Here is an 18,972-nt window from a genome sequence, read left to right as displayed (position 1 = left end):
CTTTCTAAATCTCCAAAGATCGTAAGAGAGAAAAAAAGAATTTATGATCTTTCTAAATCTCCAAAGATCATAAGTTCGAATTCTCAAAAGATCGTAAGTTATTTTTTCTCTTAAGTTCGAACTTACGATCTTTCTAATTCTCAAAAGATTGTAAATATCTACTCGCAAGTTATTATTCTCTTAAGTTCGAACTTACGATTTCTTGAGAATTAGAAAGATCGTAAGTTCGAAATATCAAAAGATCATAAGTAAGTTCGAACTTAAGAGAAAAAATAACTTATGAGTTTTTAGGAATTCAAACTTACGATCTTTGTAGATTTAGAAAGATTGTAAGTTTTTTCTTATGTTCGAACTTACACTCTTGAGAATTAGAAAAATCGTAAGTTCGAGCTTAAAGTAAAAAAAATAACTTACAAGTAGATGCTTACGATCTTTTGAGAATTAGAAAAATTGTAAGTTCGAAATTAAGATAAAAAATTTACTTACGATCTTTTGAGAATTCGAACTTACGATTTTTCTAATTCTCAAAAGATCGTAAGTATCTACTCGTAAGTTATTTTTTTCTCTTAGTTCGAACTTACAGTTTTTTGATAATTAGAAAGATCGTAAGTTCGAATTCTCAAAAGATCTTAAGTATCTACTTTTTGGGAAAGTAGATTATCTACTTTTCAGGAAAGTAGATTATCAAATTTTTTGTGAAAGTAGATTATCAAATTTTCGGGAAATCTACTTTTCCCGAAAAGTAGATACTTACGATCTTTTGAGAATTCAAACTTACGATCTTTCTAATTCTCAAAAAATTGTAAGTTCGAACTTAAGAGAAAAATAACTTACGAGTAGATACTTACGATCTTTTGAGAATTAGAAAGATCGTAAGTTCGGACTTAAGATCTTTTGAAAATTTGAACTTGTGACTATCCAACCAGGAGCGAACTCGTAACATTGGTTTTAAATTAGACAAATTTAGATTTAGGAGCAAAATAGGTAAACATTGGATTGGAAATAGAGTAGTGGATGAGTGGATTAAGTTATCAAATATCATCATTAACTCGAATACGCTGGATAGCTTCAAACATAGGTTGGGTGGATATATGAACAATAGGGGTTGGGTGTAAATGGGACTGCCCAGTTTGGGCCAATAGACCCGCTGCAGTTTCCTCCATTCTTATGTTTTCTAGTTCTTAAAACATCGTAAGTTATTTTTTATCTTAAGTTCGAACTTACGATTTTTTTAGATTTAGAAAGATCGTAAGTTCGAATTCTCAAAAGATCGTAAGTATCTACTTTTCGGGAAAGTACCGGTAGATTATCTACTTTTCGGGAAAAGTAGATTTCCCGAAAATTAGATAAACTACTTTCACAAAAATTTGATAATCTACTTTCCTGAAAAGTAGATAATCTACTTTCCTGAAGTAGATACTTACGATCTTTTGAGAATTCGAACTTACAATCTTTTTAATTATCAAAAAATCGTAAGTTCGAACTTAAGAGAAAAAATAACTTACGAGTAGATACTTACGATCTTTTTAGAATCAGAAAGATCGTAAGTTCGGACTTAAGATCTTTTGATAATTTGAACTTGCGATCTCTAATTCTCAAAACATAGTAAGTTATTTTTTTATCTTAAGTTCGAACTTATGATCTTTCTAATTCTCAAAAGATCGTAAGTATCTACTCGTAGGTTATTTTTTATCTTAAGTTCGAACTTATGATCTTTTGAGAATTAGAAAGATCGTAAGTTTGAACTTAAAAGAAAAAATAACTTACAAGTAGATACTTATGATCTTTTGAGAATTAGAAAGATCGTAAGTTCGAACTTAAGATAAAAAAATAACTTACGATCTTTCTAAATCTCCAAAGATCATAAGTTCGAATTCTCAAAAGATCGTGCTATTTTTTATCTTAAGTTCGAACTTACAAAAATTTTAATTCTCAAAAGATCATAAGTTCGAACTTAAGAGAAAAAATACGAAGTAGATACTTATGATCTTTAGAGAATTAGAAAGCTCATAAGTTCGAACTTAAGAGAAAAAATTACTTACGAGTAGATACTTACGATCTTTTGAGAATTCGCACTAACGACCTTTTTAATTCTCAAGAGATCGTAAGTAGATTTTCTACTTTTCGGGAAAGTAGAAAAAGTGGCTCTATCATTTTTTGTCTTTGGAACCCCTTTGTTTTAAACTTTTCTTCAGGATTATTATACTACTATCTGTGTACACAGGGTTCCATAAGGGTAACCCAACCTGGATCGTGCAAGGCTACCAGTGTACCTGTACTTTGGTCGACGTGTCTCGCTTATCTCTATAGTAGGGGGCTCAGACAAGCCACAGCACCCAGCCCTTGGCAGCCTCACAGTCCCTAGCAGTGGTGTCATCACATAGCCCTTACTAGCTGTACACAACCAGCAACTTATGAGCACCCCTAGAAGCATCACGTAGACCTTATGGAAGCATCAATCAGTCTCCCCAGAGACAAATGGCTCTTAAGAGCCTCACACATCCCCAAGTTGCCACAAACATCACATATCCCCTCATAACACTGCCTTGAAAATATTTTTTTTAACATGTACAACATTTGAAAACAAAAAATACAATTACAAAAGTTTATCCAGGAGAAAAATTCATTGGTTACAAAGCAAGTTGTGAACACGTAAAATATAAATTCCTGATTATTAAGGTAAATTGTTAAACTATTGCTATACGAAGTTCTCAAATTATAGCTACAGGTTGACAATCCCTTATCCAGAATTGCAAAAACCGAAAGTTTTTAGTGGAGCTTTTTTTTTTTTTTTTTTTTTTATGGGATTAGCCCACCCGGGCACAGGTCACTGACCCACATTAGGGCCTGGGGGGGGATGATGATGATGATGATGATGATAATAATAATAATAATAATAATAATAATAATAATAATATTTAATAATAATAATATTTAATAATAATAATAATAATAATAATAATAATAATAATAATATTTAATACAGTATTACCCTGCCTAACGCGGTTTCACTTAACGCGTTTTATCATATACGCCAGAGCTGAACTTTCACTTAACACGGATTTTTTCCACATATACGCGGTGAGTGTCCGGCTCGAGACGCTATTTTTAGATTTGCCCCACCCGCCACCCTGCCTGACTGCCTGTTTTAGCTCATAAAATTCATACAAATTACCCGGCCAGAATATAATTTACATTGCTGGAATTCTTATAATTTGGTGATCATTTTGAATATAAACATCATATATTTTGCATTAGACATACAAATTTTAGATAAAATTTTTTCTCAGAGTAACTATGTTATCTTTTGTGCAAAATATATGACATTTATATTCAAAATATTCCTGGTCTTACAAGGAATCCAGCAATGTCAATTATATTATCCTAACTTTAGTTTGAGGTATTATTTATTACAAAAAAGTTAAGTATTCTGGTTTTCCCACACATCTCCTTGGGACGGTTGGTGGGGGGTGGGGGGAGGGAGGGACCGACCGACCATCTGTTACCCCGTGAAGAATAATTTTTTTTTTATTAACTGAAGATATTTGTTTTAGCTCATAAAATTCATACAAATTACCCGGTCTGAATATAATTTACATTGCTGGAATTCTTATAATTTGATGATCATTTTGAATATAAACATCATATATTTTGCATTAGACATACAAATTTTAGATAAAATTTTTTCTCAGAGTAACTATGTTATCTTTTGTGCAAAATATATGACATTTATATTCAAAATATTCCTGGTCTTACAAGGAATCCAGCAATGTCAATTATATTATCCTAACTTTAATCTGAGGTATTATTTAATACTAAATGTTAAAAACTCTTGAAGGGAGGATTGGTGGGGGGTGGGGGGGAGGGTTGGGACTGACCGCGCGGTTGGAAGAGGGGGGGAGGCAAGGTGGGGTACTTTGATTGACAGATAGTGTCGTGAAGATTATTTTTTTTTTTATTAACTGAAGATATTTGTTTTAGCTCATAAAATTCATACAAATTACCCGGTCAGAATATAATTTACATTGCTGGAATTCTTATAATTTGGTGATCATTTTGAATATAAACATCATATATTTTGCATTAAACATACAAATTTTAGATAAAAATTTTTCTCTAGGTAACTATGTTATCTTTTGTGCAAAATATATGACATTTATATTCAAAATATTCCTGGTCTTACAAGGAATCCAGCAATGTCAATTGTATTATCCTAACTTTAGTTTGAGGTATTATTTATTAAAATTTAGTGGTTTTCCCCCAAAAATTTTCAGAGAGGGAAGAGCCGGCAGTGTAGTGTGAGAGGGGGAGGGAGTTGAGTCCATTATTTGAATGGACATTAACTTGGCGACTGTATTTCTCTATTTCTCTTAAGTATTAATTGTGTGCATGTACCATCATAAAATTAAGATGTTATTTTTACTACAACATAGGTATGTGCCTTCAAAAAGTGGAGTTTGGGGGTCGGGCCGGTTTCTATTGGAATTAATCCCATATGTTCTGTTGTTCACTTAACGCGGATTTCACTTAACACGGGACCCTCTGGGTTCTATTGACCGCGTTAAGTGGGGTACAACTGTAATAATAATAATAATAATAATATTTAATAAAAATAATAATAATAATAATAATAATAATAATTAATAATAATAATTAATAATAATTCATAGTAAATAAAATTTATAATAAAAAATACACAAAAATAAAATAATAATAATACAAATATTAATAAAATAATAATAAAGAAATACAAGAATGAAAAAAATATCAAAAGTGAGAAACATGACCTAGACCTAGTAATTATTATTTTATTTCCAACCCCCCCCCCCCCGGCCCTGATGTGGGTCTGTGACCTGTGCTCGGGTAGGCTAATCCCCGTGTGTGTGTGTAAAAAAAAAACTTAACCTAAGCGTCCTGAAATCCGAAAAATTCCAAAATCCGAAACACATCTGGCCCCAAGGATTTCTGATAAGGGATTGTCAACCTTTACTGGAGTCAAAGGTTTACCTTAAGTTTTGTTATTACAGCATAACACAAAAATTTTAATGCATTTCATTAAAACCGAGTACTGATTGTATTTGATCTTGCTTAGATGGCCAGAACAACACCAATAGCTTGGCAGTCCATTGGTCCTGGGTGTGAAACTCTACTAGTCTTTTGAACATGTAATAACACACTTTTACTTGTCTTGATGGGATTTATTACATGGAGTTATTCATGGGTTGTCCTTATATCTCATAACTAATTTCCCATGCCTGTTCCTTAATCTTTAAACCACAGGTATTGAAAATAATTAATATTACTGTATTTGTAGATGATGTTTCACCTACCACAACAACAGTTCCAAGCCACAGATGAAACAGTGTAATAGCAGTCCTAGTAGCTGTGCACATTTACCCTTAATGCATGTGCTTTTAATTTCTGTATCCATGAGTTTCTTACTTTTTTATTTATTTCTATACCTCTTTCAGTCTGTGTGTGTGTAGGTGGAGCTTTATATAAAACTTTGGCTCAATCAGGGTAGCAGATTTGAGTAAAGCTCTTTTTCTTAAACATGATTATCTGTTTTTCTTGATTGTGATAATGTGTAGTGTACATCACTGATATTATCTTCCTAATTTTTCAGAATCGGACGACGATTAACATTGTGTGGGTTTATGATGGTCGGTGGGTCAGTTTGTTTGTGTATTCAGTTTATACCAGCCAGGTTTATCACGCTGATAACAGTCTTGGCCCTCATTGGTAAACTGAGTATTTCTGCAAGTTTCTCTGTTTGTTACATTCATAGGTAAGCATCATTTAATTTTTTCTCTTTTGTTTACATACTGTATTGCCAATTATTCAGATTTGGTCATTTTCATAATTCTTAAACAAGTTAGTTAAAAATTTAGATGATTCTTTTGCTCTTGATTCTCATTGATTTGCTCATGTTTTTGAAGTACAAATTACCAGTAGATACTATTTTTTTGTTGTATAGGTATAGTAGTTAATACAGCAGTTAGCCAATTCATTACCTTTCGATAAAGTGTACATTTTGCAAAATTAAGTACAGTAGCTGTCAATACCATAAGTATAGTATTACAGAGGTAAACACAGGAGGTAGGTTTAAGTGTTTGTTTGGCTGAATGTGCTTAATACAGTATCATTTGCTTCAGGTTAATTTTAAATTGTAATAATGTATTCAGTAATACTTAATTCCCAAGTAGGTTTATATTGTATAAAGGAGTTAAAGCAAAATATTAACCTGTGACTGTACTGAAGCAATGTAATAATTGAAGTAGGTACTGTACTGTAGATCCTAATACTGTACTGTATTGCAAATGTTGGCCCTCTGATGGTATCACCCTTGAGAGGCAAGTATACTGTACAGCACTCACCTCCTGTTCCAGGGATTGGTGGTTCAATCCCAGGGCATTCCCAGTTCACCCAGCTGTAAATGGGTACCCAAGTTTACAACTTAGGGAAGTGAATGCGATCAAATGCAATACTGGCTATGTTGCCTTCTCGCATACCAAAGGCTTTGTATACAGTGTGCTGTATCCACACTGTCCTTAACTGGCAGTCATGCATATATGGGACACACTATATGGGTAGGGCTGGAGTTGGTTTATAAGAAATCCTGTTTTGTTGATATTAACTGATGAATCTGTTTCAGCGCTGAAATTTTCCCAACTGCGATACGAAATTCTGGTGTGGGTATTTTATCAGTAGCTGCCAGGGTCGGTGGTATGCTGGCACCATTGATTCTTATGCTGGGAGAAGTGACACCAAATCTACAGTTTACAGTTCTGGGTCTTATGACTTTTGCAGCAGGAATGCTTAATCTTAAGTTACCTGAGACACTTGGCCAACCATTGCCTGAGTGTGTCGCTGATATACTTGCTTTAAGGAATGTTGGGGTAAGTACAGCACAAGGTGCTATATAATCAATTAAATTACCCGTCTGATTAGGAAATGATTTGAGGGGTGTGGCTGTGCTTGTATTGAAATGAGAGCTGTATATCTTTTATCAAAGCTTTTTTTATGCAAGCTAAGCTATAATAAAATTCATTTTGTTAATTATATATATCTGCTATCCACAGTTGCTAAATAATATGATCCTGTTAGTATGTATTAATTTTTCTTACATAATTGTTTTCAGACAACATTTCTACAATGTCCTCTCTGATATGCCTCGGATAAGAAACACTTTTCCATTACAGTCGTGTCACATCTAACGTAGGGGTCATGTTCCGAAAACGGCGCATAAAGCCAAAAATGCGAAGTCAAAATTATCCTTGAAAATCCCTTATAACACCTGTAAAGTACATGGTTATACAGTGGTCCCTCAGTTAACGAGCACAATTCGTTCCAGAAGGTTGCTCGTTAACCGAAAAATTCGTTAACCGAAACCGTTGTTTTAATGGGTTTTTGGGTAATTGGTTCCAGCTCACCGAAAATTATATACAAACTAAAAATAAATGCAGTAAAGTACACTTACTTTGAGGTGTGCATGTAGAAGGCTCCTGGTTGATGATGATGATGGGATTAAAATGGGGGTGGAAAAGAAGGGAGAAGAGAAGGCAGTGGGGGTGGAAGAGAAGTCACCCCATGCTGCCATTCCACCCATAAAATTTTAGTTCACTTGGTGTAATTCAAGATTATTTTCTTTAAATCAACACTGCACTGCACTATATATTATCAATATGTAAAATATATTTAAAAATGACCAATAATTTGACTGGAAACAGAAAAAAACGTTTATGTTGAAGAGTCTCAAACAAGATGTTCCTTCCTCTGAACTGGTAAACAAACTGACGCCAAGCTTGGTGTGTTGAATGACTGTTTGGTGCGCAAAAAAATAGTTTCCTGTACTTCAATTATGTTCAATAATTGTCAAAATTACTAAAAAATTTAATATAAAACTTTTAAAATTATTGAATAGTACAACCTTCTTGATATTTATTAAAATGGTAAGGAATTTAAGCCCTAAAACCGATTACTGTATTGGCGGACTAATACTACAGCTGGTGGGCAGCCAAATGCAGGCGAAAACATGTTGGGAAAAATTTCTTAAGGTATTCGTTAACCGAAGGTGCTCGTTAACCGAAGTGAAGAATCTTATGGAAGGTAATTCATTAACAGAAATTTTGTTAACCGAGGCGCTCGTTAACCGAGGGATCACTGTACTGTATATCTCTGTCAATAGCGCATGTGGCGACTTGGCTGGTTAGGCCTACTGTATTTCAGTTTAAACGCAAACCACACAGTATGTGCCCAAATTTTGTTTAAATAATTATCATAAGGTCAAAAACATAAAGGGAATTAATCATTTGTGTAGAAGCAAGCACTGAGGGTGGGAGGGAGAGAGCTACATTTGGTGTTTTCTCACTCACTGCTCCGCTCTTGATCACTGTCTCCTGCTAAATGGCAATGCAGTATTTTTTCTTTTATTTATAATTTTTTATTTATGCCTCATATTTACTGGTATAGAATATATATTATTATATGTAAAAAGAATAAGTTCTTCCACACGCATCCAGCTCGCAACACAGTTTAGGCAATTACCCAGCTCAGCCGACACCCAAACACGTTGTGGGTGTGTATGCAGTGACGTCATGTCATGCATTTAAAGCCCAGTAACCCTCCGTCTTATAACACATTTACTTCCCACATATGCTCTTTATTTTTTTTATTGTATAGTTTTATATTTTCTTTTCTTTATTTCTAAGCCACATTAGAGTACAGTATTGTAATGATTTTGTGGGGAGTATAATTGCTAAAGAAAACCGTTTTTCCAAGAACCGCGCCAGGAGTCAACTGGCTGACATGCTAGTCAGCTGTGGCCTGCGGGAGATGGTAATGCATGTTGCCATTGTTACATACAGTATACTCTCAATTTAACGGTATTCGATAAAATGCACTCTTGATTTAGCAAAAGGAATTTTTTTTATTTTTCGCTTGATTTAGTGAACTAGTTCGCTAAATTAAGATTAATTCAGTTAATACACTCACACCTACGGAGACACCTCAGACACATGATGCAGTAAAACCTACTTCACAGCCTATGGAAAATGTACTAAATGTGTAAAAACAATAAATAATGATATGAAGCAATTACCGGAAAATCTGAAAAAATTGCAAGAAAATCACTCCAAACCTTTCTACTCCATGCCCGGGGACAGAGGTTTCCGGCATTATGAAAGATTGCATTATGTTTCGCCACATCCTCACATGGTTGGTGCATGGGTGGGATGATCAACCGCTTGGGTAACGCTGGATTTTTCTGCGCTGGATCTATAAATAATTATGTGCAAACAATATTTTTTTAAATGTACATACAATACTAAAAAGGTAGAATAATAAAGTAATAAATCAATGTAACTCCAAAGTGCGCTAACGAGGCAGAGGGTGAGGTGACCAGGCAGTAGGTGAGGTGACATGCCAAGACACTTAAACAGCACACATTAATAGCGCTACTAAACCATTGTCTTTTAACATTTTACTTTATAATTTCTATTTTAAAATTAATTGATACATGATGGCTCGATTTGGCTACTTCTGCACTTGACAACTGATCAGTGAATAAACCAGGGCATATGGAGCCGCATTATGTCACGAAGCTTCGCAACTGCACCTACAACATATAATGTATCACAACCTGTACTGAAATGTACCAAGTTAATTACTCAAATTTTTAGTCTGGTGCAAACTATAAGATGTTTTTATACTCAAATTAATTGCTATCTTGCAAGAATTGCAGTAATGAAAGTTATATTCTGCTAAGTCAAGTCGGTGACATTTTATAAGCAAAAATCTTAAACTCCCTCTTTTTATAATCCTGAGTCCATGACCCCTCCACTGACAACTACCCGGTAATTTCCCCTTCTGACTGTCAACACCCCACCTCCCCCAGCCAGCAGGGGAGGCAAGATGGCAGTACAGTAGTTGATAAGGATTTTATATGATGGTGGTTTTAAGCTTTAAGTTTTTCTCTTATAAAATTTCACAGACTTGACTTAGCAGAATATAACTTACATTGCTGGAATCCTTGCAAGATAGCAATTAATTTGAGTCTAGACATCTCATAGTCTGCATGAGATAAATATTTAGTCCTTTAGTTTAAAACATTTGAGTACAAAGTGAGTACAGTAATATGTTGCTAAAGATTATGGATTTTTCACAGGGAAAAGTCTGTATGACTAACCCCAGTGGTCAGGATATTATGGCATTGAATGTTACAGAGTATTTCAAATGAATTATTTGTTTAGTTCTGTACATAGACTGGTGGAGACAGCGGCAGGACACAGACTGAGTGGTGGAGAGCTCAATTTAGCGGAAATTTCCATTTAATGAACGGGGTGGCTCAAATTAGTACGTAAAATCAAGAATATAACGTATAATGAAACTTTTAAAGTTGTGGAAAAATCATTTCAATACTCTAATGTGACTTAGAAATAAAGAAAATATAATATAAAACTATAAAATAATAAATATGAAGAGCATGAGTATGTATTCTATGTAAGAGGTGATCGTAAGTATGGATGCACCGAGCAGTTTGTCAATACAGTGACCCTTCGGTTAACGAACTCAATCCGTTCCAGGTCGTTCGTTAACCGAAAAGTTCATTAACCGAAACCATTGTTTCAATGGGTTTTTGGGTAATTGGTTCCAACTCACCGAAAATTTCCTAAATTCAACAAAAATGGTAGAAAAGTTCACTTACTTTGAGGTGTGTTTGTAGAAGGCTCCTGGATGATGATGATGATGATGATGATGGGAATTAGAATGGTGGTGGAGGAGAAGGAAGAAGAGAAGGCATTGGGGTGGAAGAGAAGTCACCCCATGGCACCATTTCACCCATAAAATTTTAGTTCTCTTGGTGTATTTCAAGATTATTTTCTTTAAATCAACACTGCACTGCATTATATATTGTCAATATGTAAAATATATTTCAAAATGACCAATAATTTGCTTGGAAACACAGAAAAAAGCATTTAGTTGAAGAGAGTCTCAAGCAAGATGTTACCCCCAGTGAAAACAGAGAGAGACTAACGCCTGTTTGCTGTGTTAAGAGGCTGGATGCCGCGCATTAAACTAGTCACTTTACCTTCAATTATGTTCAATAATTGTTAAAAAGACTAAAAAATTGAATATTAAACTTTTAAAATTATTGAATAGTATAAACTTCTTCATATTTACTAAAATAGTAAGGAATTTAAGCCCTAGAACCGATTAATGTATTGGCGGACTGATACTAATGCTGGTTGCCCGGCCAGTGCAAGCGAAAACATGTTGAGGTCGGTTCGTAAGAAATTCGTTAACCGAATTTTTGTTCGTTAACCGAATTGAAGATCCTTATGGAAGGCAGTTCGTTAACCGAAATTTCGTTAACCGAGGCGTTCGTTAAACGAGGGGTCACTGTAGTGCATCTAGCGATTAGGCTGGTCAGGCTTGCTTATTTCAGTTTAAATGTGCACACACAACCACTTCTGCTGTAAGTTTTCTTAATCTTCTTTGCCACTGTTTGTCAAGTTAATTTCAGCATAGAATATTCAGGAAAAATAATGAAAGCATAAAAAAGCTAAAACTATACAAAATAGTGCACGTACTGCATCATAGCTCAGTTGGGATGTGCTGCAACTGCCAACCGACTCTTCGCAACTATTGCTAAGGGTCAGTTGGCACAGGCACACAACCCAAACCCTTTCTCCTGCTCAGTACACTCGGCAGCTGAGGCCGAGAGAGGCGCGAGTGGAAGTACCGTACAGTATTTTAAAGCATATCAGACGCACTTTTTTGTCTGAAAATATTGGCCTGCATCCTATATGTGAAGGTGCGATCTCCCGTAGGCTAATGAATCCCCTAGTTCCTGTCCCCAGTAGGCAAAATTCTTCTTAACCCAACTCCAGAATTAAAAATAAGTTATTGCTCACTTAAACACATTATTTTTAATTCATTAAAAAATAATTATTGCAAATATAAAAACTCGATTTATAACTGCTCCATACTGTACTGATGATGATAACCCGAGACAATTAATGTTCATACGGCAGACACCCAACTCTTCAGAGGTCGCTAAGCAGTAACCATTTCTGAACTCTTATCAAGTATTACAATCTATTTATGCCATACCTTCAAAAATTATTTTTCAATCTACAAATACCCGATACAAATGAAGAATTACAGAATTGTTTTTTCTTCACATTTGCATCTGCTAACATCACTGGGAGCATTGTAGTGAGATTAGACTTGTCACTGTAACCACCAGGCTACTGGGCCAAGCTGTGAGGTGTTATGGTTGTTTTTCAACTTGTATTTTTGGGTAGATATATGTAACTTACTTCATCTAATTTTACTGTTACATGCACACACCATCCTATACTGAGAAAAAAGTAAAAGAAAAATTTGTTAGCTGGCTCAGGTGGGGAGTGGAAGGACAGCACAGCTGTTGGGGGGGGGGGTGTTGCTCGGGAATTGGCAGAGGTAGCATAGCCCGGTTACTATGGTGAACACGGCCTACAGATGTATATGCAAATGGTGATTGTGTTAAACTTCCATTTGGCCTTTATTTCCTGGTTTGGCAATACTGTACATTATTTTTTGTTTTAACTTAATTATTGGTATTATTTTTTATTTATTACTCACATTTACTGATACTGTATATATTGTTTTAAGAAAACTAAGGCTACAGGAGGAAAATACACATGTTTTTTCCTAAATTCTCCTAAAATGACGGGGTGCATCTTATATGCCATGAAATACGGTACTTTGCATCAATTATTCCAACTAACGGCTATTACTGTCCTGTACAGTATTTTATAAATTAGGCATTTTATATCGTTTTTCTGCCATGTGTTTTAATTTTAAATTAATTTTAAATCTAGTACTGTATTATACTCTTAATATTTTATTAAGGAAAACATTTTAGATACTGTAAAGTGGATGTTTTTTAAAATACTGTATACTGAAGTAGTCTCCACTCTCCTGGGCTTAAATTTGGAGTTAGGGTAAAAGTTTTACGGAAATACAGTAGGAAAAAACATCATTATATTTTTTAACTTTCGATATAATATACAGTCTCTCCTCGACTTATGACGGCCCTGGTCGTATAAAATATTTTTCACATTACGTATTTTCGAGTCCCGATGTTAGTGATAGCACTGTGTACTGAAAAAAATTTCGTTTGTAATTCCCTTTAAAATGGCTGGCAAGCGTAAAAGTGAGAGTTATTGTGGTGCTGAGAAGAAAAAGAGACCCCCATTTTAGAATTTCTATGTATTATTTTCGCCTTACAACCTGGTCGTCAGGACAAAACCCCTTCGTAAGTCGAGGAGAGACTGTACTGTACTGTACAGTAATACCCCGATTTACGCGGTCAATTGAACCCACAGGGTACCGTGGAAAGTGAAAACCGCGTAAAGTGAACAACAGAACATATGGGATTAATTCCAATAGACACTGGCCCGACCCCCAAACTCCACTTTTTCCGACAATACCTATGTTGTAGTAAAAATAACATCTAAATTTTATGATGGTATGTTCACACAATTAATATTTAAGAGAAATACAGTCGCCAGGTTAATGTCCATTCAACTAATGGACTCAAATCCCCCCTCTTCCCAGTTGACTGGCCCTACCTCTCTGAAAATGATTGGGTGAAACACTAGATTTTAACGTTTAGTAATAAATAACACCTCAGACTAAAGTTAGGATAATATAATTGACATTTCTGGATTCCTTGCAGGTCAGGGAATATTTTGAATGTAAACTTCATATATTTTGCACAAAGTTAAAATTCTTGCTTTGTGTAAACCAAATTATTACATTAGATCTAAAATTTGTATGTCTAATGCAAAATCCATGATGTTTATATTCAAAATGATCATCATATTGTAAGAATTCCAGCAATGTAAATTATATTCTGGTCCAGTAATTTGTATGAATTTTATGAGCTAAAACAAATATCTTCAGTTAATAAAAAAATATATATTCTTCACGACACTATCTGTCAATCAAAGTACCAACTTGCCTCCTCTCTTCCAGCATCAGATGTTCGGTAGGTCCCAACCCTCCCCCACCCTTCCCCCTCCCTACCGAGAAATGTTGGGTGAAGAACTAGATTTTAACTTTTAGTAATAAATAATACCTCAGACTAAAATTAGGATAATATAATTGTTATTTCTGGATTCCTTGCAGGTCAGGGAATATTTTGAATGTAACGTCATATATTTTGCACAAAGATAACATATTTACTCAGAGTAAACAAAATACTTAGAGTAGATCTAAAATTTGTATGTCTAATGCAAAATCTATGATGTTTATATTCAAAATGATCATCAATTGTAAATTCCAGCAATGAAATTTATTCTGGCGTGTAATTTGTATGAATTTTATGAGCTAAAACAAATATCTTCAGTTAATAAAAAAAAAATATATTCTTCACACACTATCTGTCAATCAAAGTACCTACCTTGCCTCCCTCTCTTCAACCGTGCCAGATGGTCGGTCCTCCTCCCACAACCCTCCCTACCAAGCTTTGGGAGAAAATAGTAATTTACATTTTTAGTAATAAATAATACCTCAGACTAAAGTTAGGATAATATAATTGACATTTCTGGATTCCTTGCAGGTCAGGGAATATTTTGAATGTAAACGTCATATATTTTGCACAAAAGATAAAATACTTGCTTTGTGTAAACCAAATTATTACATTAGATCTCAAATTTGTATGTCTAATGCAAAATCCATGATGTTTATATTCAAAATGATCATCATATTGTAAGAATTCCAGCAATGTAAATTATATTCTGGCCGGGTAATTTGTATGAATTTTATGAGCTAAATAAAAAAAAAAAAAAATTATACTTCGCGCGTATATGAGTAGATGCACCGCTGAAAGTCCGGTTCTGGCAAAGTACCGCGTAAATGAGGAATCGCGGAAATCGCGGAAAGTGAAAACCGTGTAAAGCGGGGTAATACTGTACTGTGCAGTATTCGTCATTTCTCCGAGAGATTGAAAGAGGTTGAGGTAATGATGGTGAGGTTGGAGTGAAACAGCCATAGATTGTTGTGTAATTTTATGCACATAATAATTGCAAAGTGTGAAACAGTTGCATTATTACACTAAACTTTTAACATTTATTGTAATGATGCAATTGTATCACATTTTGTAATTATGTGCAGAAAATTACACAATCTATGACTGTTTCACTCCAACCTCAACCCCTTTCAAGTGCTGTAGCCAGGAAATTACTTGAGTTCCAACATTTTGTTTTACTGACATTGTGCCGTAGAATTGTCCCAGCAATACACACTGCAATTTATTACACATATTTGAGAATTGACCTGTATATTACCCATTTCAGCCATTGTATTGATTGAGGTTTGTTTCTTGGCAGAAGACAAATGGCACCAGCAAGGATCATAGATATAAAAAACTGGAAATGGGAGAAGAGGAGACTGAAGGAGAAGTAATTGTTAGACCTCGGAGTCCATTCAGCAGAGGCAAGATTACTGGTGAAGATCAGGTGCCCCTGATGGAAGAAGAATGATGGTCATGCTCTTGATATATATATTATTGGGGATACTACTGAAATGTATGTTATTTGAAATTATGATTGTAGTGTCCGAGTTTATTAAAAGTGAAAATTACATATTACCCACTTGGGTACTTAAAGAGATTATATTTTTTTATTTCATAATTTAACAGTGTACATCAATTAATATGAAAACTTATGAAATGTCAAATATATTTTTAGCTTAATAAAAGTGCGTGCTAATCTGACTTAACGTGGAAATGGTGTTAAGGCTTCTTGTTTTTATTTACAAAATATGATTTTTAAGGAATTCACTAAATTAAATGTCAAAAAAATTTTATTTTCGTTTTTGTTTTCCTTCTTCAAGACACAATTACTGTATTTTTGCTATAGTGTACCTGTATGTTCCTTCACAAAAATCAAAAGTTTATGGTAAAATAGAGTGGCCATCTTTATCTATACAGATCATACATAGGGTTTTGGGTATGGTAATTAGGACATGCAGTCATGGTCACAAGTAATCATCCAAGCCTGCAAGTTCAAGGTCTTTCTTCGTGACAGGTCACACGAGGGTGAGGGAGGCAGGTGTCAGGGAAGGTGTCTTATGGACTTAACTTTTCTTTAGTTATCTATGTCCTTATTCGACATTCTGGGGAGAAATATGAGTAAGCTTTTGGCAGGTAATGTGTCATTAGGGTTGATAAGGCATCTGGCTTCCATGAGGGAAAGCCCCTGATATGACAACATAAAATAGGAAGGTGTGTGGCTTGCACATCACCAGTATCACTAAAAGAACGAATTGTTATTTAATCACTTCCACTCCTCACCACTATCATTCTTGAGAAAACAAAACAAAACTTTTAATTGAAGAGGAAATTATGATTGAATTTCTACTTTATCACTTCCACCTACCTATTGCCACTACCGTTCTTGGAAAAAAAAAAAATTAATTATTGGATAGAATGTGACTTATCCATCCTGTAATATGTTTATTAGAGTTGTGAAAATCAATGTGAAGTAATGAGGTGGTAGTGGCAATAGTGTTTGGTTGCTGCTCAACACCCAGCCCAGGATGGACTCTTAAAGAACGTTGATTGGCAAGTCGCAGGCAAATTATCAGTTTGGGTGCGGCTGGCTACAGTGTGTCAGAAGTTGCAAAGGGAGGTTGGGGTCACTGAGAAGTTGGTTAATGCGCTGGGAGGTGTCTGGGAACTTGGGAAATCGGCTGCTGTGAGTATTTTTGCTGGTTTGCTTGCATTTGATATATTAAAGTGACTTATTTTGGGTGTGTAATGTAAAAAAGCATATTTGAACTCTTAATTCATATAAATGATATAATCTTAGGCTGGGGAGACCACGACTGACAAGCGAGGAGGACAGTGGCTGGGCTATTGAGTTTCTGTATGACCTGTGTTGATAAACATTAAAATTAAATATAATACTACCCTCGTATTCAATATTTCTCTCATATTAACGTTATTACAGTATAAGTAAACATTTACAGTTGTTTAAAACTGAACCTGAAAAAATGGTAAATAAGGAAATGGATGGCAAATAATAATAATTATCAATAATAATGATAAAATAGGGGTCCTTGTCTATTACTCTTTCAAGCATGTAAACCCAAGATAATAAGTAAAAAATCTAACTTAATTCCATCCTTCCCTTTCTTCTTTCATAAATTTCTCTGCATTCTTTGTGCATACCACCCTCCCACACACACCACCATTCCCATGTGACTTACTGTGCAGAAAGGAACTGGCCAGGCACAGGGGTTAAGTAAAAGGGTGATTACTTTGACCACGACTGTACTTTCCTCTCACACGTGACTCTAGAAATAGTAGTTTTAGTTTATCATGGCACTAAGTATATGTAAACAATTTATCAATGTTATTAAAAAAAAAAAACTTTGGGAAAGTACTACCTATCATTCATTTAACACTTGGCAGAGGGTCAAGTAAGATATATGTGATCTTGAGTCAATACTGTAAGTTTCTTTAGTACAGTGTTTCTCAACTGATGGGTCACAAAGTTTTAATAATTTATTAAGAAATCCCTCCCCCCCCCCCAAAAAAAAAGGCTATGTCTTGTTATGTCTTTTATGTCTATTAATTATTTATTTATAACTATGTGTACAGTGATTAAAAGATTATACTGCACTGTACAGTATTTCAAATAGGGTAGAGTGAGGAGGTCTCGTATAGAGGGATGGTTTGGGCAGTAGTATTCCTGAGAAAGGATCGAGAATATTGATTATTTTTAAAGGATTAATTTACTAATACCAAAAATGCGTGTAAACCTAAAAATAGTGTACACTTCTTGGAGCAGTGAGGTTTTGATTTTATCATGGTAAGACCATAATTTTTTTTTTCACAAAATGGTTATAGGAACCTGAAAGCCAGAGATTGATAACCCCCTACTTAAGGTTATATCATTTGTGTGTTCTGAAGGGATGAATAAGGTATCATTCTTCTCAATTACAAGTTGCTGTTTTTTTCTTGACATTTAATATACTGTACTGTACATGAAAATGATGTACTTTACATTTGCATGACAATGATATAGTTTTGCTTTTATATGACAATGATACAGTACTTTCACTTATACATGACAATGATTTAGTTTCACTTTTTTATCCTTCACCACAGGATTACAATCAACAATTGCTTATGAACCTGTTAAAAACAAGTGGAACAGACCTGATTAAACTGTTAAAGATATTTTGTGCAAGAGTCTTTCACTGTCCATTTGCAGTCTGATATATCCAACTATCATAAATCAATAACAAGATAAGAAATTTTGCAAAATACAACATGTAACAATTCTCAACAAAGTTAATCACACTGTTAGCAGTGTACAGTCATGGGTAAAGCCTTTTACAAATAATTTATTGAAAAAATGCTTATGGTCATGGTAAATATATGAACTTCATATTCATATAACAGGAATGCAGCTTTTCTCACAGAACGTAAAAATAAAGAATTACCATAGTAACTCTTAACCATGCTAAATATAGAACTTTGTGGTAAGATTATATATACAGTGAGTATGCTATAACGAATGGATTCTACTACTTAATATTCCTATAACCCAACAGTTTTCCTTATAAAATTGAGAATGCTATAACTAACTAAACTCCTACAATGAACATTAATTTTTTTTTACTAATTAATAGTTTTTATTACAAGTATTAATGATATTCCTTTATTTCAGGGTTTAGATGCATATTTATGCACTTTTTACAATTTTTTACAATTTTATATTATATTTTTCAGTGATATGGTTGTATTTGGGGACCTGAACCGATTAATCCTATAACCCAACAAGGTTCCCAGAACCAATTAGGATTCGTTATAGCATACCCCACGTATATATATATATATATATATATATATATATATATATATATATATATATATATATATATATATATATATATATATATATATATATA

The 18,972-nt window shown here is 34.2% G+C and overlaps 1 protein-coding gene and 1 long non-coding RNA gene across 9 annotated transcripts in view; one reads left to right on the top strand and one right to left on the bottom strand.

Annotated features, from left to right (window-relative positions):
- Positions 1 to 15,856, top strand: part of LOC121876332 (organic cation transporter protein-like) — a 50,170-nt gene extending 34,314 nt beyond the window's left edge. For all 8 annotated transcript variants that reach the window (XM_042381397.1, XM_042381399.1, XM_042381404.1 and 5 more), the window contains 3 exons: positions 5,627 to 5,788; positions 6,656 to 6,899; positions 15,381 to 15,856. In XM_042381397.1, the coding sequence (XP_042237331.1) occupies positions 5,627 to 5,788; positions 6,656 to 6,899; positions 15,381 to 15,533 (559 nt within the window). In that variant the 3' untranslated portion in view covers positions 15,534 to 15,856. The remainder of the gene's footprint in view (positions 1 to 5,626; positions 5,789 to 6,655; positions 6,900 to 15,380) is intronic.
- LOC121876333 overlaps positions 9,107 to 18,972 on the bottom strand; it is a 30,994-nt gene continuing 21,128 nt past the window's right edge. The window contains exon 4 of the long non-coding RNA XR_006090758.1: positions 9,107 to 9,276. This is a non-coding gene — a long non-coding RNA (uncharacterized LOC121876333). The remainder of the gene's footprint in view (positions 9,277 to 18,972) is intronic.

This window comes from Homarus americanus, unplaced genomic scaffold, assembly GCF_018991925.1.
Source record: "Homarus americanus isolate GMGI-L3 unplaced genomic scaffold, GMGI_Hamer_2.0 scaffold34921, whole genome shotgun sequence".
NCBI classification, from domain to species: domain Eukaryota; kingdom Metazoa; phylum Arthropoda; class Malacostraca; order Decapoda; family Nephropidae; genus Homarus; species Homarus americanus.
The sequence above is the reverse complement of the archived record's forward strand: the minus strand, read 5'-3'. Positions and strand labels throughout refer to the sequence as shown.